At 37.3% G+C, this 25,291-nt stretch overlaps 1 protein-coding gene across 3 annotated transcripts; it reads right to left on the bottom strand.

The window, feature by feature from the left end:
- Positions 1-84: 84 nt before the first annotated feature.
- On the bottom strand, positions 85-19,331 carry si:ch1073-390k14.1 (deoxyribodipyrimidine photo-lyase). Of its 3 annotated transcripts, XM_058751864.1 has the most exons (11): positions 19,203-19,331; positions 12,099-12,257; positions 8,224-8,353; positions 7,714-7,935; positions 6,142-6,934; positions 4,979-5,151; positions 4,055-4,139; positions 3,733-3,965; positions 3,088-3,282; positions 2,166-2,391; positions 85-1,604 (listed from the first exon to the last, which is right to left on the bottom strand). In XM_058751864.1, the coding sequence occupies exons 3-11, from the start codon at positions 8,332-8,334 to the stop codon at positions 1,075-1,077; spliced, it is 2,568 nt and encodes an 855-aa protein (XP_058607847.1). In that variant the 5' UTR covers positions 8,335-8,353; positions 12,099-12,257; positions 19,203-19,331; the 3' UTR covers positions 85-1,074. The 3 variants fall into 3 exon arrangements, with proteins under 3 accessions (XP_058607847.1, XP_058607848.1, XP_058607846.1); XM_058751865.1 differs by lacking the exon at positions 8,224-8,353 and having other exon boundaries at positions 7,714-7,933; XM_058751863.1 differs by lacking the exons at positions 12,099-12,257; positions 19,203-19,331 and having other exon boundaries at positions 8,224-8,722.
- Positions 19,332-25,291: the final 5,960 nt, after the last annotated feature.

The following is a 25,291-nucleotide window of genomic DNA, read 5'->3' as shown; positions in this document are numbered from 1 at the left end:
TGCTTTTTTATGCCAAATGTGCCTCTAATTTACCAAATGAACCCAATGTCTGCAAATGAATTATTTAAAGTTATTTTATTTTAAAGTTATTTTAAAATACCTTTAAAGAAAACGAAGCTTAAGTCATAAATATGTCAAATTTCCAACACCATGATGGATGTGTTTGTACAAGAGAAGAAAATTTTCATGCTGCATTTATAGACAACATGAAAATTTTTTTCATGAAAACCCGTACTTGCTTCCTAACATAGCTGCTTAAAAGTAAAAATAATGTCCACAGCCTGTTATTCTGACCTCTAGAAGTAATAAAAGAATAAGATTTTTGACTGTCATATCTACCAGGTAAAAACCTGAAGTCTTATAACTTTGAAAAGTAATGATACATTATATAAACACATAAGCAATAATAAAAGTCCATCTAATTACAAAATACTGTCTTATATAAGTTATTCGTATTACATCTTTTTACCAAAGTCTGTAAAATATTTGTAAAATATTAATAAAGGCACTAAGGGCTGGAATACACTACACAACTTAAATTCTGAGCAGATTTAGTTATTAATCAGTTAAACATAAAAATTGGACAACATGCTTAGGGAAGTGTGTGTCTAAAAGCAAAGTGGAATGTGGCTATGTGGAGTGCACATCTGATGGACACTTTGCTATCCCATGAGGCCACAGGAGAGGATTTGTGAATGGCAGTGAAGCGACCCAGCTGACACTGGTAGGTCATGTGACTATGACAACATGGGGGATTCATACCACCCATATTCTATATACAACATACTTTTTTAGAGCTTGTGAAGTAAATTTCAAACCAATTGTAGTACCTATAGACTAGTATGCGATTTCAGATGCAGCTAATGGGTTTTTAAATCTGGCTCAAAATATCAAACATTTTTTACTTCCTCAGACTAGATCGAAGTCTGAAGCCAATAATACACCATATGTGCAAAATCAACTCCAACAGCCGAAAATGTGCAGAGTGGCTGACTGGAGTTGGCTCATCCTGCAAATTGGTTAAAAATCTGTGCAAAGTCGTGTAGTGTATTCCAGCCTTGACGTGTCAGTCTGTTATCTGTGGGGAACAGCGACACCTCCAGGCACTTTGCTGTAAGGGTCTCTGGTTGGGGTACGTCTGGCCCGGCCGCGCGAGACTGTGGGTTGAGGCAGACCCTCCAGAAGACACCAGTCCTTCTCTACCCTCTCTCTACGTTGTGCGCTCTCAAACATAACGCTGGCTGTGAAGTCTCGCTCATTTAGGAAGGCAATGGTTTCGTCCCGTTTGCGGCTGACGTAGCCCTTCAGCACAGCGCTGTATGGGTTATCTTGCCTGTCTGGATCCTCTGAGTGGTGTTTAAATTCCATGCGGGTGATGACTGGGAGGAGAAACCCGGTTCCTTCACGACTTACAACATCCTCCATACTGCCCAGAGCTTCCTGCACCAGCCTAGCAGGAACAGGTACCATGTCACAGCCTGATCGCTGGTCTACAAACTCCCTAAAACGCCTTCTCACTGATGCAACATCCTGTAGAGACTGTGCACGTCGCTCCTCAAGGTCAATAATGATCCGCTCTGGGTAGTTGCTGCCTAAAACCACACCTGTGAACAGAAAGCGAGAATAGATGAGATTATTGTGATTTAGCTTTTAATTAAAGGATTTTTTTAAACCTATTCATCACCTTTTAAGTGCAATAAAATGAAAAAACAAACAACTCTATTCACGTTATCTATTCACCAGAGACTTTATGTAAAGTACATGTGCACACAGAAAACCGTCTGTTAGAACAGTATGCTAGCTGAATTGTCTTTTGTGTGTTATCAAGCCAAAACTGCTAAAAAGCACTTGAATGTTCAAATGGGCAGAGCTTAATAAGCATGAAAAGAAAAACAAATTGTAACGGCGCAACACTGCAATGGCACATAGAAATGGTTGTCAAATTTCTACCAGTTTCTCAGTATATCAACGAACCCTTAATAATTGGAAATTGAGCAGCATTTTTGCTGGATTCTTGTGCAATTTCAGTTATTTGACCACTATAAATATGAAACTCTAAAATGACCTTGAAGCATTTGCATGTGATATTAGCAGTACAGTATATCTCATTTAATCTGTTTCAGTCCACGATAACCATGAACAGATTATAACAGAGTATAACAAACCAGCTCTACGCAGCAATGATGCTGGGCACTTCCAGGGCTTATGGATGAGGTCATCAGGAAGTGCTTTCAGTTCGGGACACCACTGTCGCACAAAGGTGCCAGAGGGGTCACAGGTCAGCGCTGCATCAACAGGGTGCATCACGAAGTTCCAGTGATCCAGTCCACACATTCCTCCATTCTGCCACATCATGGCATCTATGGCAACATCAGCATCTACCAGCGTGTCCTGTAAAATGGAGAAAGAGTGTTGAGATGCTGTGTTGGATGGTCGTTACAGGTCATTTCTGATAAAGTCGACACACTCTCTATCAACAAACCAGAAACCCAGCATTTGAATGCTAAACTCGGTGGCACAATGCTTCTGTGTTGCAGATGGTTGCCAGGAAGTTGCTATTTGGTTTCTATGGTACTTTGGCTGGTTGCTAGGTGGTTTCTTACTGGACAAGATAGCCTCGTGGGCAGCGCGTCGACATGTAGCACCATTGCGATTTGACTGCTTTTTACGTAGAAAGGGTGACAGCACACCGCATTAAAATAAATGCATATTCATGTTTTTATAACCACTGGCCAAATTCAAAAAGGAAACTAAAATTAAATCATCTTTGAGTGCAAGGGGGCCCCCTGGTGTTTCGGGAGCCCTACGCAGCTTGCGTACTTTGCGTATAGGGAGGGTCGGCTCTGCGCGGACCTTTCCTGATCGCCCCTCTCTCTTCAACTTAATTTCCTGTCTAACTACTGTCCTATCAAATAAAAAGCAAAAAATAAATAAATGAAAAAATAAAAAATAAATGCAATTGCAAGATATAAACTTGCAATTCTGAGGAAAAAGTCAGAATTATAAGATACAAACTCGCAATTGCAAGAAAAAAAAATCACTAATTAATTATAAGAATAAGGATTTAGTATCTTCTGCGTGTCTTACTTGAAACCAGCAGTATCCTTCCTGCCAGGGAAAATGCAGATAAGCGATGAGGAAGGAGGCCACCACATGTCTCATGTAATTGTTCATCCAGCCAGTTTGCCACAGCTGTCTCATTGCCGCATCTACCAGAGGGTATCCTGTCCTTCCACGCTGCCATGCCTTCAGATGGACAGGGTCTGAACTCCAACGCAGAGCCTACATATGGGTCAACATTTGAGTAGGCAAATGTAATTACAAAAGTAACTTGTAACAATAGTCCCATAACTAAATTTAAAAATTTTCTGATGCCGCTAAGTTTCTAGGATGTTGCGAGTGACTGTTTTATTATCCGACAGGCAAAAATCATAAATCTGATCAAGTAATAGCACTTCTCTCCTCAGCAAGTAACATGATTTGAAGCCAAAATCCCATTCTTATTGGAATCATGTCTTTTTCTGCTGATTAAGGGATAACACAAGACTTCTTCACCTTACAAATGGTTGTCGAAAGCAAAAATGTTATGAAATGCATCACATTAGGTGAGAAAGTGTGATGTGTAAAACAGGCACTATTTTTAGAATCAGCAGCCCACAACTATTAAGAAACCAGTATTGGATTTCAGTCAGCAAATATGAAGCAGGACGGTGTTATAAATATGAATCTTGCCTTGTACGGTGGCCTGAGGGACTCCCAGGGCAGGTCTGGGAAAAGGCACAGCTGCCAGTACGCTAGGTCCCTCCAGGCCAGTTTGCGCTGGAATTTAGGAGGTCTGCAGCGAGCTCCACGGGCGTCCCATAATAGGCTGCGTGCACTCAGCTGCCCAAAGTGCAGAAATGGAGATAGAGAGCTTGTGTTGGGCTCATCCGCACGACTTGACTCCTTCTCATAACGGTGCACACCTACAGTGAAGTCAATTGGTGAATGCAAAATGATGGATGGGCTTGTAATGCTGCTATATTAAAACATGCGGCCTGTAAATATGTCTTACCATCTCGCAGGAAGGCCTCAAGACGGGCCTGAGCTCCCTCCTCACTGAAGTCCCATGATTTCCGAATGTTCACGGCCCAGTCAATCTGTCAATACCACATCACAAAAGCATTTTGATCATTTAAAATGGCAACATGCAGACTTAGTTCACTCAGAACACAATTTTTGCATCCAACTGCACTACTTTTCTATTGCTTTTCTACAGTGTGTAAACTTGTTAGACGGTAGTTTTTGACTGTTACAATTACACCATGCATCTCTTGCAGTATCTTGCACATGACACAGCGTTAAAAAAAATGCAGCAGTTCAAATAAGTTTAAATTTAAAAAAACATGTCTCAAAAAATGCACTTTGTGTGAATGGAAACTAGAAAATAATGAAACAAATTCATCCTAGTAAATTCAAATTATTATCCAAATATTGTTTTATATGACACATGATACACATTTCAGCATCAGTATAAATTCTTTATTTTAAGACAAAAACAATATAAACATAATAATAATAAGCATAAATATTTATAATAAAAAATAGTGATATTAATTAGTATATTAAAGTTACAATATAATAACTAGAGTTATTATAGTTAACTAAAACTAATACTGAAACTAAAATTAAAATCTTTAAAAACATTTTTTTTTGCCTGAAATAAAATATAAAAAAACTTTTACTTTAACTTGATGTACTAAAATAACTAAACCTAAATATAATGAAATAATAATAAAAACTATATAGACATATATTACAAAACTATACAAAAAAAAGACAAAACCAACAAAAGTCCAAAAACCTTTACTAAAATAAAAAACAAAAACAGATTCAAAATATTAATAAAAACTATAATAGTATCTCAATGATACTAAAATAATGACATAAGTAAGATGAACATAAGCGTTGTGTGTTAGTGTTAATTTGAATATTTCACCTCTGTGCCATCTTTCCTGCGTGGCATGCGTGCCAGTCCCAGATCAACAAGCAGGCATCCCTGTGGCCATGTTGAGGGAGCAGGCAGGACAGCGGGGGCGTCCAGCGGAGTGGTCAGTCCACTGCTAGGATTCTGCTGGCAACAACTCATGAAGTGAGAGACAGAGCCGATACCTGCAAATAAATGCAGAAACCTTTAAGAAACTAGCACTTTAGAAGATTTTGGTGGTATTTGCCCATGCAAAATTTGCTGCCATCATGCTAAGGGGTAGTAAGTGGCTGTCAGGGCACTGCTATATGGTTGCTAAGGTATTCTTTGGTGTCTTGATGCACAATTGATATGGTGGCTATTTAATTACCCCAGACTCTTAAAAATGGATGAAGTCTATAGGATTTTTCACCCATTTTTAAAGTCTTAATTAGCTTAGAAATATAATAGCACACCTCTCTCTACAAGCCACACGATTTAAGGCAAGACATTGTTTTTTCAGGCACTGGTTAATTTTGAAATTTTAGGCTTACATGATTTTCTTTCAGACTAGTGGAAAAAATACACATTTAAGTGTTTATTTTACTAGATTTTATCTATTTGTGTATATAGATTTCCATTACAATACTTATTGTTAAAGCATATAACAAACTTTACAGTTTTATTCCTATCTAAATTATGAAGGTTTTATGGAGGGTTAAAACATGGTGAAGTGTATTTTTTTCTGGCTGCTGACATTATTTACTGATTTGTGGGATGATAAAAAGAGATATCCAAAACCATTTCCGCTTTATCCAATTTGCAGTTTTCTGCTCAGGAAATGTATGCAAATTAGTTCATATTTAATTAGACAACGCCTCATTTGCATATTTAAACATAACATTTCAGAAATGCATCATTTGCATAATTAACATAATTTGTCAGAACATTTGTAACACAATTATCTTAATTTACTGTGATTAATCAACTGGGAAAAGTATGGCAATATCTATATTAGTAACCTACTCACCTGTAGCGTCTTGCTTTAAGGCATAATTAATGTCCAAGTTACACAAAAAAGTTTATTACTTTTTAAAGAGGCATTACAAATGTGTGAACAATTACCAATACTATGCAAAAAAATGAATCTCCAAAATTCCAACCTCTTCAGCCCTGACCTGCACAACATTACCCACCTCGCAGTCCAACGCCCCGAGTGCTGACTGTGTAGGGGTCTCTAAGGCAGTAGGAGTGATAGATATGGCACTTAACGCCTTGTTTCTCCAGTGTCTCCCACACGCTGTCATCTCTTTCCTTCAGCCATGGCTCATAAAGGGCCGTTGCTACAACTGACTCTGCCCCCGTCTCAGCGATCAACCCTTGCAGAGCTGTCAAAGATGAGGCCTCTGCCTTCAGGGTCACCAAGTGGCTTCCACGCTGCTCCAGAGAACGGCTCAGACTCATTAGTGCCTGATGCAGCCAGTATTTCGACGCCCCACCGGCTGCCACAGTAACACCTGGACCCTCCTCCTCCACCGCATTCCACAGGAAGACAGGAACGACAGGTGCACCAAGCTCCAGGCAGCCAATCAGAGCAGGGTTGTCCCACATACGGAGGTCCCTTCTGAACCAGAGCAGTACCGGCTGTGGTCCCGATGGGTTCTTCAACAAATGCTGCTTCTTACGCTGACGACGCCTTTGTGACCTTGTTGACTTTGTGACCTTGAGATCATCATTGTCTTTATTTATGTTTTTAATGGCACATGTAGTTTTATGTCCTTCAGTATCTAGCGTCCACTTTGCAATAGCCTGGTTCTCTGCTACTACAGCTTCATCATTGATGTTTGGCTGATCAACACCTGAAGATACTGTAGTCATGTCAGCATAGCTTTTGTAACAGGGAGGCACATGAGGCTGATGATCTGGTTTGGTTTGTTTGGTTTCATAAACAGAGAGTGTTAAGGCCAACTCTAATTCATCTGCTTCATCCTGAAAAAGTAACAAACAAAATATGTTTTTAACATACTGTGCCATACCTCTTATTATATATATATATATATATATATATATATATAACATGTGTGTGTGTACTTCTGTATGCTACATTGTGGGGACCAAATGTCCCCATCAGGATAGTAAAACCTGAAATTTTTGACATTGTGGGGACCGGCCTGCGGTTTAATGGTGTTTATTTGAAAGTGTAACAATCCAAACAGGTTTTCTGTAAGGGGTAGGGTTAGGGTTGGGTTAGGGGATAGAAAATATCATTTGGTCAGTATAAAAGTAATAGAAGTCCATGGAAAGTCCCCTCAATTCAGAGAAACACAACAAACTGTTCAAAACTTTGGGGTCAGTAAGATTTTTTTGTTGTTGTTTGTTTTTGAAATAAGTGTCTTATTCTCACCAAGGCAACATTTATTTGATAAAAAATCTGTAAAAAAAAAAAAAAAAAAAAAAAAATCTGTAATATTGTGAAATATTATTACAATTGAAAATAACTGTTTTCTATTTGAATATATTTTAAAAAGCAATTTATTCCCGCCATGCAAAGCTGAATTTTCAGCATCATTAGGCTACTCCAGTCTTCAGTGTCACATGATTCTTCAGAAATCATTATAATATGCTGATTTGATGCTCAAGAAACATTTCTAATTATATATATATATATATATATATATATATATATAATATTAGTGTATATTATAGATAGATAGATAGATAGATATCCAAACATTGACCTCTACAGTAAAAATTGAAATCCACTCTACCTTAGAGAAGTACTCCAGGAAGATTGCAGTCAGCTGACTGTGCAGATGTTCATGTCCGGATAAAAGGGGTTTGATTAGGTCCAGAAAGTGTGTTCGGGTGTCGGTGTCCCCCAGCAGAGACAAACACAGACAGAAAAACCCATCCGGATCCTCACGACCCAACATCAGCTCTCTCAGCAGTTCACGGACCTGAGACTTCATATCTCTGCCTGTAGACATTCTCTTCGAGCAAATCCGCAATGAATATACAAATTACATCATATATGATAGGCTATATAACAATTATTTGTAACAGTTTGCGTCGTAAACATTAACTGATAGATACAATGCATCCGCGAGCCGCGTTACAAAACGACTGAATGAATGATGAGTTGACAGGTTACACAAGCAGCTGCTGCAGGGGTTTCATAACCGACTGTAACATCAACAACACCGCTTTATTTTTTAGTTTATATCACATCCATTTGTTTCATTACCGAAACTGGCAATAATGATGAATTTATTACTTACATTAACTACATAAACTTTAGTAGAAGAAGCATGATGAGTACGTAACAGCGCCTCCAGTGCCTTTAGAGGGGCGGTGCTGAATGAGCTGTTTGACCAATCCTGGTCGAGCATTTTGCAGATGCTCCTCCCCCTCGGTGTGGCACGTGTTAATCCAAACATATGAGAGCCAATCAATCAGGAGCATTTTTAGAAAGAGAAACAGACTTTTCAAAAACATTTTCTCTGTAATTATCTCTGTAAGTTTCTCTCTCCTGCTGTACAGACACACGATGAAATCTACTTAAGTAGATTTTATCAAACATAATTTTAAAGGCTTACATTTCCATTTATTTGCCAATAATCAGTAAGCAAAGACAAGTCTATCCAAGTCTAACATTTCATCCCTTTATTTGAAAATATATTTTAATATAATATGATAATTAATCAATAAATTGATAATTAATCATAATACACTGTATTTTCTAAATTTATAGGGCCTAATTTATTCACATTAATATACAATTAAAAACAAAAAAATAGACCTGGCTGTAACTTTATGTACATATCTAATAAATAAAGTATATGATTAAGAATGTTATTTGTCGGGATTTATTTATTTTAATTTTGTAATTTATTTATTGCTTGTTTTATTGAAGTGTTTAGCGGAGACAGATAAGTGCAGTTAAGTGATTGCACCAGCAGAGGGCGTTGGTCTAATGCGACCCTAGTTGTTATTGCTAGCCACAGAGGCAATAATATTATTATTATTAGAATTATTTCATATATTATCATTTATATTTCATTTTATATTATTTATATAATTATTTCATATATCATATATTATAATTATTTCATATTATTTTTTCATTTTTATTAAATAGATGACATCCCTTCAATATTGTACAAATACATAAATTTTACTAGTTCAATAATTACATCATAAAAATTAAATGGCTTAGTGGCTTCAGCGCTCTTTTAAAACACATCCATTGACTCTCTTTGAAGCTCAGCCATAGATATACTCACACACACAGAGACACACATATGCAGCAAATGATGTAAAACAATGTGTTACTATCTTTTTCTTTCATGTGTATTGACTTACAAGTGGAGTAAAGCCTTTCTAAAGAGGAACAAATAGCTTTAAAATGAAAATTGAACAGGGAGCTTGTGTTTGAGGACAGTGTAATCAATAATGTTTAGACGGTAGAACAAGTCTAACAGACAGCAGATCAATACAGACGAGCCCCCACCTCCCTCCGCTCTGTCCCACTGACCTCATCGTATGATCTGATCAGCTCTTTATTTAAAGCTCAGCGGCTGCTGAGTGAAGGGCCGATTAGAGAGAAAGAGACTGAGAGTGGCCAGAGAGCAGTTCACTACTAATCTGGGTGACAACAAAATCTAAATGGCACTTAAAAACCCAAATAAACTAGATTTGGATATTTTCGAAAGGAAAATGTTAGTGGATTAAACACAAGTTAATCTTAATTGACAGATGTTGATTACTACAAAATATATGCCAGAGAAAAAAGAATTACTTAAAAAGATCAAATCAGGATTATAATGAGGCACTAGAAGTAAACGGGGGCCAATTTTGAAGGATTAATGAGAAGAAATGCGAAAACAATAAAAAAATAAAAAATTACATTAAATATAAAGCTCTATAAATCATATTTTTTTGTGTGTACACACACACACACACACACACACACACACATTTAGTCATTTAGCAGATGGTCATATATGTATTATAGCCATAATTTCATTAAATATATACAATTTTGCTATTAAATTTAGTAAAGAATTACAAAGAAACTGCAAGTAACTGTTTAAACACACTGAATTAAACATGACACTTTGAAGCAGAAAGACTGAAATGGTATTTTCTTGTAAAATAAAAAAATAAAATAAAATAAAAAGTGGTTGCAAACAATTTATTTGAGCTATATTTAAATTAAAAAATAATGTTGAAAGTTAGTCAACTAAATTTGATTATTTAATTGTAGCTAAAATAAATTGATTGCAACCACTTACCTTAAAAAATTTAGTAAATTCAATTAATCAATTTTTCAGTGTACATTTCCTTTTAAACTTGCTGAATTAATATTCAGTAATAATAATAATAATATCGATTTGACTGCACAGACACTATTGAGAACAAAACTTGAACTGAATCGAGTTGAATATTGACACTACAGTTTTATGTATACTGCTTTATATATGGAATTAAATTTGTTTCATAATTTATTAATTTTGCAACATGAAAATATTTTATTTCTATTTATCACTGTAAAGCAACTTTGACACAATCGACTTGACATAAACACATCTCAGTTTAATTTATTCCGATGAAAACGCTTGGATGTCAAACAGCACGCTTTGCAGGAAAAACAGAGCGAGTGGAAGGAAATAAAAAGATGAGTAAAGGAAATAAAGCTATCAAGGCGTGTAAGTGGAGTCATATATGGAGCGTGTTGCCATGGAAATGCTGGGAGTGATTTCAATTGGCTGCTTTGAGTCTGACCTCTGATTTGAGTCATATGAGGTGACATCTTCCTCCAGTGCTGGATGGCCTCAACCCAAAATCTTGGACAAAAACAAATGTACTGCTATTTGCTCTTCATTTCCTATGCGTTCTATTCTGCATGTTTTCATGTGCGGTAAGTATATGTCTGTGCATCTGTCTCTCTTAAGCCTCTTTCTCTGGCTCTCTCATTAACGCTCCGCTCAGACGCTGTACAGCAGGTGACAGGGAGAACTAATCGCTCTGAAGATTAAAAATAAATGAAGAGAAACGTGTTTTAGAAAAACGGTGGAACGAACATCATAAATCATCCAGCCTGGATCAGGTTCCTCCTCACTGTCCGTACACTGACACACACACACACACGCAGATAAATTACATTACTGAAATCACATTACTGCTGCCTTTCAGGAAGGACGCACGAAGGGGAAAAGCGAGAGAAGGTGACAGAGAGAGAGAGAGTCATATTAGATGAGGTTTTAAAGTGACAGATCTGGAAAAGAGGAAAACAGAGGATTTTGTATCTAAAAGCAGGTGTGGACTGCAAAATAAATAAATAAATAAATAAAATAATAATATTAAAAAATACTAATACTAATACTAATTATTATTATTACTAGTATTACGGTTTGCAGTTTACACAAGCTGTAATACATCTATAATGATAATAATAATAATAATAATAATGACAACAATAATAATATAACTGCTTAAATAGACTGAATAATTACTATTACATATTATCTAATAATAATAATAATAATATTAACTGCTGAAACAGACTGCATATTATTATTATTATTATTATGCATGTTTTCATGCACAGTAAGTATATGTCTGTGCATCTGTCTCTTATAAGCCTCTTTTTCTTGCTCTAATTATTAATATTATTTTGCAGTCTACGCAAGCTTTATTATATAACATAATAATAAAGATAATATAACTGCTTAAATAGGCTGTAAAAATACTACTAAAATAACAATAATCATTATTTTTGCAATTTTCGCATTATTAATTATGTATTTTATTTAATAATGCGCTGAATTAATTATATTAGGTATCTTGTTATTATACTCAAATAGGCTTGGTTTTATGTTTCTTAAAATGTATCATAATTTAATGACAATTTAATCTACATTAATTATAAATTTGAGAAGACTTTCGTCACATAATGTAAACATTTATTCTTATTATAACATTGGAAACATTCCTTGTGTTTTTTCCATGCTTTTTTAAAGTTTTCAATCGCGAAGGTCATTCTTTGGCTTTCAGTGGAGCTGATGACGTGACCTCGTATAGCATCTCTGGAAGAAAACATCTAGAGTTTGTGTTCTAGGACATAAAAAGCATTCTGTATACTTATCCTCACAGTCACAGGGCATTAGTTTAATGCTTATGCCTCAAATAATGAGTTTGCAGCAGCAGAGTTGACTCCCAACCGGCACAGGCTGCAGTTTTCAATCTGTCCTCTGGAGGTCACTGTTTGACAGTGAGTGCAGCATCCACGGGACAGCAGCTGAATCACAGCCTGCAGAGAGAGAGAGAGAGAGGACAGAAAATGTCAGACATTATTTGTGACTTTTTGTTACAGCAGTGTGTGTTTGTGTTTATGTGCTCATTTGTGTTTTTTGAGAGGCGCTGTTAGAGACGCAGGAAAAGGACAAATGGACAAAGGGAAAATAGCAAGAACAAAATGAACAGAGTAACAACTGTAGGCAGAACAAGAGGAATCAGGGGAGAGCGTAATCCTTTGTTCTCCTCTATTCACTTGGAGCGTGTGTCTGTCTCCCTATAGGCGGAATTTCATTTTGCAGCATCTCACAGACACACACACTCAAACACCATGTAATTTGCCCTCCAGGGACACTATCATTTTTATATTTCTGCCTGTGTTTTTCAGATGAAGTGTGCGAGCGCAGACCCTCTTTAAGTTTATTTTAGGGCTTTCCTTGAGATACAAGTAATATTATTTTCCCTTCATTTCTTTTCTTATGCCTGCATGAATAATTATAACGTGTGACACAAATCATTGATGTAAGATTCTTGATGAGAAGTTTTTGAGAAGGTCACAAAAAGTTCAGGATTAAACATGGATTACATACACACTTACAGTGCTGTTTCTGCATGTATTTAAGTAGCTATATCCTCATTGCTTTGGTCCTTACCTCAGGCCGGTGTAAATCTGCAATGCTCTTTGCTCTCACAGACACTGACTAGAAGATCAAAGCTTCTGCTTCAACGCAGGACAAAGAGAGCTAGTCATAAACCAAAAATAAATTTTAAGGAATACCGGGATTTGGAATCACGGACATGTACTGTATGATAATAATTACCACGTCCAGTATTGTATTTTATGTTTAAGGTCTCTATTATAAAGTCAAATTCAAACACATTTAACTTAAAGAGTTCCATATACTTTGAAATGTGGAAAGAAAGCCAAAGTAATGGGTTTGTTTCATAGGGAAAGTAATGCAAAGACTGAGCACACTGCAAGTCGCTTTGGTTAACGCCATTTGCCAAATGCATAGATGAAATAAAAAGAGTATAAAATAGAGCTAAATAGTATTCATAATTTTGTGGTTATAGCATTGTGGTTTGTACTCATAGCCAATTAGACAATCAAATTGTATCTGACACAATGACATTATTTAAGTATTAGTTTATTATTAATCTTTTTAGGTATAAGACAAAGTGTATATCTTAGGTGCAGTAACTGCTCATTTTTTTCTCCCCCATCCCATTTTAATCGCCTCCCTGCCTTCACTAGCTCAATTTAAATAATCCTGCGGTGTGACAAATTAATTTTTAAAAGTACAAATATTTCATGTAGGTTCTCAATTAGCATAAGGACATAAACACTGCATGCATAATTAAAAACGAATTAGAAAAACACTGTTTAAAACGTATCACGTCACACTGCAGGACAACTTTCCATAGATGTGCATTCCTTTTTTAATATGTAAATTCTGCACTTATTAGACATTTGTGAACATTATATTTCCTTTGTGTATTCTATACTAGATCATGGCTGATGAAATTCTGCACTTATTAGATATTTGCATACAACTGCATTATTCTATTCTATTCTATTCTATTCTATTCTATTCTATTCTATTCTATTCCATTCCATTCCATTCCATTCTATTCCATTCTCAGGACCAGGTGGATTTATGATATTTTGGTGCTTTAGATTATCTGGAAATATTGCATGTTTCCTTTCAGTTGCACCAGCAAAAATCAGTAGAATACAGATCATAGCTGATAAAATTTTGCACTTATTAGTCATTTGCATACAATTGCATAAAGTTTTTTATTCTATTCTATTCTATTGACCAGGTGAATTTATGATAATTTTGTGCTTTAGATTATCTGGAAATATTGCATGTTTTTCTAGGTTCTACCTGCAAAAATCAGTAGAATATAGATAATGGCTGATGAAATTCTGAATTTATTAGTCATTTGCATACTTTTCTTATCCTATTCTATTCTATTCTCAGGACCAGGTGGATTTATGATAATTTTGTGCTTTAGATTATCTGTAGATATTGCATGTTTTTTCTAGGTTTTACCAGCAAAAAGTCAGTAGAATATAGATAATGGCTGATGAAATTCTGCACTTATTAGTCATTTGCATACAACTGCATAGATTTTCTTAATGTATTCTATTCTATTCTTTGTAATCAGGACCAGGTGGGTTTATGATATTTTGGTGCTTGAGATGATCTGCTAATATTGCATGTTTCCTCTTGGTTCCACCAGTGAACATCAGCATGATCTAGATAATGGCTGATGAATAAGCAATGCTATTTCATTTTTCTCTGTGAATATTTTTGTTGTTGTTGTTTCACAGAGCTAAGACTGATTTAATGATATTCATTTGAGTTTAGGTCGACTTCACACACTCCATAGCTTGGAGCGGAATACATTTTGAAAGAGGGAAGCTCCTAATATTCAGCCATTAGCTCCAATAAACAAAACTGCCCTGAAGTATTCCCACCGCAAATGGAAAGAGAATGAAATCAAATATGAGACGGATCTGAAATTATGCATTTGCTCTGAAGGAATATGAAGAAATAAATAAAAGCGGGAGGCTTGTTTGTCCTGTGTGGAAAACAGTCTGAGCTTGTGTCTTAAAATAGAAAGCACTGCAAGCTCACGTCTATTTGTGCATGAGTGAGCGAACATGCCGACACACATACATGCAAAAGCCTGACAAACATGATACCGACACATAATAAAGACACCCGCTGGTGATCTCCATGGCAACGCTACCTGACAGCCCCGTGACATGCATGGTAAGTTTTATTCCACAGTGATCTTACAGTAATATCACACCTCTCTCTCTGTGTGTGTGTGTGTAGGTGAGGAGATTTACTCTCTGCGGCCCTGCTAATGGACAGATGTGAGAATAATGTAGTGTAGAAGAGCAGAGATCCTGTAGCTATCGACCAAGAGATACTCGCACACACGCACTCACACATATACATTTTCTTGAACACCATATCAGAGTGGAGGTCAGAGGTCAGAGCAGAGGCTGATGGGAAATGTGATTTATATTCCAAGGCGGCCATGCGGCCTCCCATTACTGTTACTCACTTAAATGTGTGTGCATAGAGCAAGTGTGTGTGTGTGTGTGTGTGTTGATGATCTGACTGCAATGCAATTTGCATTCATTCGGTAGCCATATTTAATAATATTTTAATATAATGAACCAAAGTACAATTGTTTTCATATTAAAATCACACACACACACACACACATATATACAGTTATATAAATGATCAATTATTAATTCATTCATATAGACTGATAGAGCTACACAGATATATATATATATATATATATATATATATACATACACACAACCCGAATTCAGGAAATGTTGGGACATTTTTTTAATTTGAATAAAATGAAAACTAAAAGACTTTCAAATCACATGAGCCAATATTTTATTCACAATAGAACATAGATAACATAGCAAATCTTTAAACTGAGAAATTGTACACTTTTATGCACAAAATGAGCTCATTTCAAATTTGATGCCTGCTACAGGTCTCAAAAAAGTTGGCACAGGGGCAACAAAGGGCTGAAAAAGGAAGATATTTTGAAAAGATTCAGCTGGGAGAACATCTAGCAACTAATTAAGTTAATTGACATCAGGTCTGTAACATGATTAGCTATAAAAGGGATGTCTTAGAGAGAGAGACTCTCAGAAGTAAAGATGGGCAGAGGCTCTCCAATCTGTGAATAAATGCGTAAAAAGATTGTGGAATACTTTAAAAACAACGTTCCTCAACGTCAAATTGCAAAGGCTTTTCAAATCTCATCATCTACAGTGCATAACATCATCAAACGATTCAGAGAAACTGGAGAAATCTCTGTGCGTAAGGGACAAGGCCGAAGACCTTTGTTGGATGCCCGTGGTCTTTAGGCCCTCAGACGACACTGCATCACTCATCAGCATGATTCTGTCATTGACATTACTAAATGTGCCCAGGAATACTTCCAGAAACCACTGTCGGTAAACAAAATCCTCCGTGCCATCTGCAGATGCCAACTAAAGCTCTATCATGCAAAAAGGAAGCCATTTGTGAACATGGTCCAGAAGTGCCATCGTGTCCTGTGGGCCAAGGCTCAATAAAAATTTACTGTTTCAAAGTGGAAAAGTGTTCTATGGTCAGACGAGTCCAAATTTGACATTCTTGTTGGAAATCACGGACGCCGTGTCCTAAAGAGGAGGGAGATCTTCCAGCGTGTCATCAGCGTTCAGTTCAAAAGCCAGCATCTCTGATGATATGGGGGTGCATAAGTGCATACAGTATGGGCAGCTTGCATGTTTTGGAAGCCACTATGAATGCTGAAAGGTATATAAAGGTTTTAGAGCAACATATGCTCCCCTCCAGACGACGTCTTTTTCAGGGAAGGCCTTGTGTATTTCAGCAGGACAATGCAAAACCACATACTGCAGCTATTACAACAGCATGGCTTCGTAGTAGAAGAGTCTGGGTGCTGAATTGCCCTGCCTGCAGTCCAGATCTTTCAACTATAGAGAACATTTGGCGCCTCATTAAACGAAAACTACGTCAAAGACGACCACGAACTCTTCAGCAGCTTGAAACCTATATCAGGCAAGAATGGGACCAAATTCTAACACCAAAACTCCAGAAACTCATATCCTCGATGCCCAGACGTCTTCAAACTGTTTGGAAAAGAAGAGGAGATGCTACACCATGGTAAACATGCCCCCGTCCCAACTATTTTGAGAACTGTAGCAGGCATCAAATTTGAAATTAGCTCATTTTGTGTATAAAATTGTAAAATTTCTCAGTTTAATAATTTGTTATGTTATCTATGTTATATTGTCAATAAAATATTGGCTCATGTGATTTGAAATTCTTTTAGTTTTCATTTTATTCAAATTTAAAAAACGTCCCAACATTTCCAGAAGTTAGGTTGTATATACACACACACACACACACATATATATATATATATATATATATATACATACATGCATACATTTAGACTTAATGAAATTATTGTAATTGCAATAAACAACACTGTATAAGTGTTTGTAAGTGTCACATTACAGCTTTTGTGTACTTTTAACATTTTCTGTGAAGGGAAATCTGGCAAGTATGGTCAAATGTGTTAAACGGGACTGAGAATACTACACTGGGCATTATCAAATTAGCCAAAATATTTCAGAAATGAACATGCAATATAATGACCTCATTAGCCATTTAAAAGACATTGTGTCTTGAATCATTGGGTATAAATCATCAATTTAATGCAATTAAACTGGCATAATAAATCATGCCTGGAATTTTAAATTGTGTTTAATATTCTCATCTATTCATTCATATTCAAGATTTTGGATGGCCCTCATTTTTCTAATCGTGTCAAAATATATTTTTCATTTGAGGGTCTATTATGATAGTAAAAGCAATGTTTAAGACAAACCAATTTACATCAAAGTGATAAATAACCCAGTTCTACTGTTATTTATCTTACATAACTAAAAAAAAAAATAAATAAATAAAACATTAAGAAAAACAAACATGCAGGATACTGTACAGAATTGTAAAAAATAAATATTTTAAGGGTCAATATTTTGTTATTGGTTAAGCAATCCAAAAAAATGTATAATAAAATAAAATGGTTAATTAGAATCAATACTCACAATAAAAAAAACATAACAGAGAAAAATATGCACTTCTAAGTACATATTGCAAATAAAATTTGGTTTGTTGCATTGTTGTTGTACCTCTCTGCAATTTCAGGCCCCTTCCTTTGGAAATCATAATTAAAAAATTATAAAATTTCCATGGTTATTCAAAAATTTCAAAGCTTATTAATATAAATACATTCTAGTGCCAAGAAGAAAACACAAATATGAGTGTTTCTTCCACCAGTATGTGTGCCATACATCCATTAGTTCTCTTCTGTGTACTGGGAGTTGATGCCCAGCTGGGCAGACATGCCCACAAGGCGGACTTTTTTAAGCTAAAATACTCTCAATACCCCTTGGTCTTGATGGCATGGCATTTCCCCTATACAAACCCTTAGAGACAAAAGGTGAAGAGTAAACAAGAAAAAAGGAGCGAGAGAGAAGAGAAGAGATTAGAGATTGTAAAAAGAAAGAGGTATCAAGACACACATAAAGAGACTTTTGAATTGTTCAAAGCTGAAAACTCACAAATTTGCATATGCGTTCCACTAAATGATATGCTAATCCACTTGATTTGCATCGCAGTGACCTCCTGTTGCGAAACGCTTCATGCTTAGATTCGCCGAATGAAAGAATAGAAAACAGAACAGAAGGGAGAACAACTTGTTGGGGCCCAGCGAACAGGCTTGGGTGTCTCTGGAAGTGGAGTATCATAAGGGACATAAAAGCACACTTGTGATCTTTGAATAGCAAGAAATAAAAGGCACATCAGAGCTGAAGAGCAGCGACAAGAAAACGCTATAGAAAGTTACTGTAGCACGCTTTACGGACATGAATGCTGAAGTAAACACAGCGCTCGACATATCAGAAATCATTTCTACCACTAAGCCATCAAAGAGAGCACATGGATCCAAAGTAGAGCGACTGAATGAGGGATGGAAAGAGAAAAAGGTTGAAGAGTTAGAGAGGGAGGGTGTGTGGGGGGGAAGGGTACGACGCAGAGTGGCGAATGAACACCATGGTTTTGCGAGGTTGGCACAGTGCCATCCACTCAGCGCCGGTGCCAAAGAGGGCGTGTAGGCAGGGTGGCATTACAGAGGAGAGAGGAGGAGAGACAGATAACGAGAGAAAAGAGAGGCATCACCCTCCTGCCAATTCTCCAAACGAAATGTTCCCGAGCATCAAAAAGTTGGAGCTCTTTGAAGATCCGTCCGCCAGCTCGTCAGCATGGCAACTGTGTGAGTATGCAAATCTGAGCGAACAACGCATTGCGATAAACTGATGCGGTGCCTCTTAACGAACCTTTTATCCTCTTGTTGTTTCAGAAAAGCGCAGATCTCTTCGCTAAGACCTCGTAATTTCGGTTCCCGCAGGCTTCGCCATCCTGCGTTTCGCCGTCTCATTCGTGACCATGCCAGGCTCCAAGTAGGCATGTCCCCTAGAGAGTAAGCAGCACATGCCCCAGTGTCGATGCCACTCGACGCGGGTACAGCGGCATCTGCTTTGTCATAATGGAGATATGCGACTTGTCTTGTTATTCTCGTTGGCACGCACCAACCTTCGGCAGCGTGCCAGGATCTCTGCACCGCCGTATGCCGCTGGGAAGTTGGCGGTGGCTCGGGAATGGCAGAGTGCCAGCATGCTCCTGCGGTAACCAGCCCCCGACGCGTGCCACTTGGCAAAGACAAAGAGCCCTAGGGACGAAATACAAAACAAGATTGAAAAACACAGTGATCCGACAGCTTAATTAACACTCGCAGAGTTTGTTGGGTTAATTAGTGTGACAGATTTGGTGAGGAGGAATGTGGCAGGAACACTTGTGAGAACAAAAGTGATGGGCAACCCAGACTGAAGGAATGTCAGCGGATGCCAGCGATACGCATGCCAGCAGTGACTATGCCGACTCTGTGCCGATGGCACTTTATGTTCAACAGGGGTTGTAAAAAGGATAAATGGAAAGAAAAGTAAGAATAAAAAAAAAAAGTCTGCTGTTCAAAAACAAGTTTGTTGGACAAGGCAGAAGATGAAGAATTGAGAAAACAACTGTGGATCCAAGCAAACAGGGAGGAGCTAAAGAAACCGCAGGCCTTGACTTACCATACAGTGACTCAACAGATCGATCAAAACACTAAGTCATTATGGAATATAGCTTTTCTCTATTGCAAAAAAAAAGAATGGTTTGCACAAATGAACTAATTTTGTAGTACGTCGGGAACACCAAAAGGATACATGCTGGAGGTTGTTAGCATGGTGAACTTTACCAGGAGGATGCACTACTTTTTGCAGTTTTATGGACCTACTAGAGCTTTCCAAAAGCAAGGATAGGACCTTAAGCCATCATATACACAGTAATGAGTGACTTTGTGCTTGAATACTAGTTTGAAACTTCCTGTTGAGTCAGAGAGAAGAGGATGCTGCTCAGAGAGTGAGTGAGAGAATTCAGTCCCTCACTGGATGTGTTTGACATTGTAGAGGAGTATAAATAATGCAGATTTCTCTCCTCCTCTTCCTTCTCGTGCATTCCGAAGGAAGGGATTTACACACCTTTGTGCTTTGAATCCTTCGTTGGCATCGTTCTCGTTAAGCGACGCAGGATTGGTTCCGAAACGGGCATTGTTTTCAGCGTAACCTTCGATAAACAAGCTCAAATTAGACGTTAATAACCTCGCGAAATGGGCTGTTTAATTTGCGGTTCCTGTTGTTTTTTTGCTTTTACGTCTTTCTTTGTACCGATTGCGGACAATTATGTACGGATATGCTAATGGCGCTGTATTAATGAGGTTTGTATCGCTGGGATTCTCTTCTTTACTCCTGTGGGGGATCTTAATTTTACCTCATCTTTATTATGTAAATGGATTATGCCAAAAAAACTGCACACACACATACACACACACACACACTCATACACTAACACAAAAGGGGCGCATCAAAGGAAGAGGGAATAAGGCAACAGTGGAGGGGGGGTGCAGAAAATGGAGGATACGCTCCCTCAGCAGCACCAAAATACAAGAAACTGCACAGAAATCTGAAAGGATCTTTCTCTTCAATGCACCAAGATGCAGGACAAACACGTTGAATTTTCAAGGTTTTTTTTTCTTTCTTGTAGATATTTCTGCTGCAGCAATCCTGCAGTGGAGTGACAGAGACGAAGATGGGATTTACTAGATGAAAAGAGAGAGAGAAAGAGCGAGCGAGAGTGAGAGAGAGAATGGTTAATATCCTGCGCTTAATCATGGCACATGAGATTGGCTGTATGCATATCTCATTTGCATCTCATTAAATTGCTCGTGCACCTGCAGAGAGAGGGGAGAGGGGCAGAGGACGGCACAACGAGAAATGAGGGTGTAGTTTCAATAAACAGACTGTTTCTAAAGCAGTTACTTCATTTTATGTAAAATTATAAGAATATTTTTTTAAAAAGCATGGTACACTGCACATTAAAAGGCTGTTTTTGGTCTTATTTTGATGATGCATTCCAATATTTTCAATGAATGAAATGAGGGATGGATATACTATGAATATTTAAAAAATTTATTGCATTTGTTTTCTTTCATAAAAAGTAAATGATCTATGATGTATATCACATAATTTTAATCACATAATGTACTAAGATATTCCATGCCAATGCTCTGCCAATGCATCAAATTCAGAAAAACAGTCTCTGGGAGAATACAATTGAGATTTTAAGATATTGAGGCATAAAACAATCCATATGTTTCAGAGGATGTAAAGTCCAGCACCGGCCACCAGTTTAATGCATGCATGATTAGTATGCAGCTCTTTGCGTTCTTTAATAGAACTCAGGGTGAAGACTATTGTCTCTGATTCCAGGATGTGCCATCTGCCTGGCTGCAGAGACTGGCCTTCCTCTTTGTGTTTCGCACAATGGGCTATTCTACACTGGACATCCACACATAACTCAAATAAATCATGCCCCAGCCAACAGGCCACCAGAGGACCACTGCAATATTTTCCATAAAAGAAAAGAGAAGACTGCACGTGGCGTTGGGGAGAGATTAGGAAAATTAGAAATTTTCCATTACAGAAATATAATGACAAACACAGTTGGAGGACAGAAATGGGAAGGGAAGGAGAGGAGAAGAACAAGACTGGATGGAAAAGGGAAAGTGAAAGGAAATTAGTAATTGCACTTTAAATATTACTCCCACTCACCTCCTACGTTCATCATAACGTAAATATTTTGTAAATAAAGAGCAAAACAGCGTCCGACCTCCAGACCCAAGAATGGCCATTCTCCGATGTGACTTTAATGTAATTACTCTGTGACGGATATATTTAAATCTGTATGTAAACACTGGAGCAGCAAGGTCTACGTATGATAGAAATGTCTGCATCGATTACCCGCTATGAATGTGAAATGTTTAATCTCGTTAAAAATCTCATGCCTAAATTAGACTCCCTCAGCAGCTTTTTAAATTGGGCTATCCATCATATATAATGAAGAAGTGACAGAGTGTGTATGAAGGGGGTTCTAATATAAAATTGTTTTAAAATATTCTCATATTAGCTCTGCTGTGGCGAATGGCACAGGCTAGCCGGTGATATGGTAAACAATAAGACAGAAACCAGAAGCTAGCATAAACCCTAATCCGAAGCTTTTGTATGGACCGAGTCACAAAGCATTGCTGAGGGACAAACGCTCAAGGATTTATTCTCTTTTAAGAAACCAAAAGAAAGGGGGTAAAAATAGAAAGAGGGAAAGACATGTGGTGTTGGCCACCACCTGGTGAGATGTCATGTACGATTAAGTGTGTGTTTGTCTGGCACACTTCATGCTGTTATCAAGTGCGGACAGCTCAGCGCAACCACTACACTGCATACTTTTCTTATGCTAATGACTTCACTTGGATAGACCCCTCCTCACTGTTGCTGTACATCTTTCCATCCTGCCCACCTTTTCCTGTAGCATGCCCACCTGTGCCACTTTCTAAATCCTAAACTAACAACAGAGCTACCTAGTCTTAAACCACTCAGCCTACGCAGGGTGTGGGTCTCAAAACCATATAACCAACCTTCATACTCCAGACTCCTCAAGGTCAAAGGTCAAAGATTTAGCATAATTTATCATATCAGTGCGAGATATTCACGGCAGCCACGCGTAGCCCGTTCATGCTCCTGCTGCCTCTGATTAGCATCTCATTTCACAGGCTTGATTCTTAAAAAGCAACCCCCGTCCCCCCCCCACGTCCCCTTTCCACTAACATGATGGCTCAGTTCCTGCCCTGTAGAAACAGATGCTCACCCAAAATATTATACAGCGACCGTGTCAAACTGACAGCGCAAACCACAACGGGGGTGAAAGGCGTCTTAGTCAGCAAATGTTTGGATGTTGCATTCTGCGTTTCACAATATTACAAACAACATGCTCGCATAACATCTTAGCATGTGTAAAATAGTTTTACGACTTATGACTTTGGTTGCAGTTAGGTTATGCTGCAGTACACCTTTCTAGACACAATACATGAAATTTTAAAAAAAAAAGTATATTTTATATACATTATACAATAATATATATTTTAAGCATTGATTATCCGAAAAAAAAAAAAAAAAGCAACCAATTTGTAAATGATAACCTACACTACTGATTAAAATTTTAGGGTTGTAAAGATTTTTTTTTTTTTTTTTGATAGAGTCCCTTTTGTCAAAAATAAAACAGCAATATTGTGAAGTATTATTAAAATTTAAAAGAACTGTTTTTTGTTTTAATATATTGTATAATGTAATTTATTCCTGTGATCACAAAGCTTCCTGAGCCATTACTCCAATCTTCAGTGTCACATGGTCCTTCAGAAATCATTCTGATATGATGATTTGGTGCTTAAGAAACATTTCTTATTATTATCAATGTTAAAAACAGGATTCTTTGATAAATCGCAATAATGTAAATGTCTGTACTGTCACTCAATTTTTTAATCAGATGAATGAATTCCCTTTCAAAAAAATGTTTCTTTCTTTTGAGTTTCTTTCAAAACAAATCGTACTTTATAAATCACAAAAGAACATTATAATCTCCAAAGAAAACAGCATGTTTTTAGTGACTTTTATCCTTCATCACCTACATGCCATACCCAAGGTTAAATGTATAGCATTAAAGTCATTAAATATTTACTCACTCTCATGTCATATGGAATCCATATGATTTTGTCTTTTGTGGAACACAAACTGTGTTTCCACCCAGAATATCTGAGCTGCTCTTTTCCATACAATGACAGTGGACAGTGATTCTCAGTATCAGCCTGAAAAATTACAAACGTGCCATGCAACTTATGCACTATTTTCCCTATTTTTACAATAAAGGGGTTAAAAAATATCTCTACAATATATAAAAAACAATACAAATATAAAAAATGGCTGTGTTTTTGTGTTTTGAGTCATTCACAGATTTGACAGAATTCAAGTAGCCTACTGCTGAGGTTTTGACAGAATGTCACTAAAGCACTTTTTTGGGGGGTAAAACTGCTAGAGCAACATCTCCCTTATGAGCTTGCCCTGGTTTCACAGCTATTTATTGTTACTTTGCAACCTGACTTTGTGAGCGAACGATTCAGTAAGAGAAAAACCCACTCAGATGAATTTCTCTGCCACAGCGAGTAAAGAACTGCATATGGAACAGTGCGATGGCGGCTGTGTGAACATTAGTAACCGAATCTATTTGAGTTTATCGGAGAATCAAGAGCGCCGCAGACCTGTGATAGATGAGCAAATCTAGTCGGCCATTAAAAAGTCATTTCAGAGACAGATAGCTAGCAGGTTCCCCTCTAAATGTCTACTGCGGGAAAGCATACTTTAATGGCGCGCGAGAGAAAACAGAAACAATATAGCCTATTTCCAGAAATAGAAAGATAACAGGTGATGTCCTGCGGTTTTGCATCTAATGGGGTTCTTAAATGAAATACAGATAGAAGATGGCATGAATCCACGGCAGAATGTGCTGCTCCAATCTCTCAACGCTCCCATGCTAAGGGAGCGAACTGTCTTAAGGAACATCGTAGTGGTTTTAATGAGTTGCAAGTGAGCACTAGCCGGTACTTTCTCTGATTCTGGAAGATCATTATAGCTGCCTCGACCTGCTTCACTGGAGAGGGACAACATGACACACAGTCCGTGAATCTCTTAATGACTCAACTGAAAAATAATGATAATGCCGCTACAGGCTAATCTTCTGTGAAAAACATTCATGAAATCTGAAGCAAACAATATCTATTTAACAAGAATCATTTAGATGAAAATTCATTATCGTCTTTGCTCTTAAAGAGGCTTGGTGATATTTTAAAATTAGACAACATCCTAATACTTTAGCAGCAGCCAGAAAGGTGCAGCGAATGTGAGGCTCTGTCTCTTTAAGAGGAAATCACAGCTCCGAGCTCATG

Source organism: Onychostoma macrolepis, chromosome 18, assembly GCF_012432095.1.
Source record: "Onychostoma macrolepis isolate SWU-2019 chromosome 18, ASM1243209v1, whole genome shotgun sequence".
Classification (NCBI taxonomy): Eukaryota; Metazoa; Chordata; class Actinopteri; order Cypriniformes; family Cyprinidae; genus Onychostoma; species Onychostoma macrolepis.
Note: the sequence above shows the minus strand (reverse complement) of the source record. Positions and strands in the feature narration are given on the sequence as shown.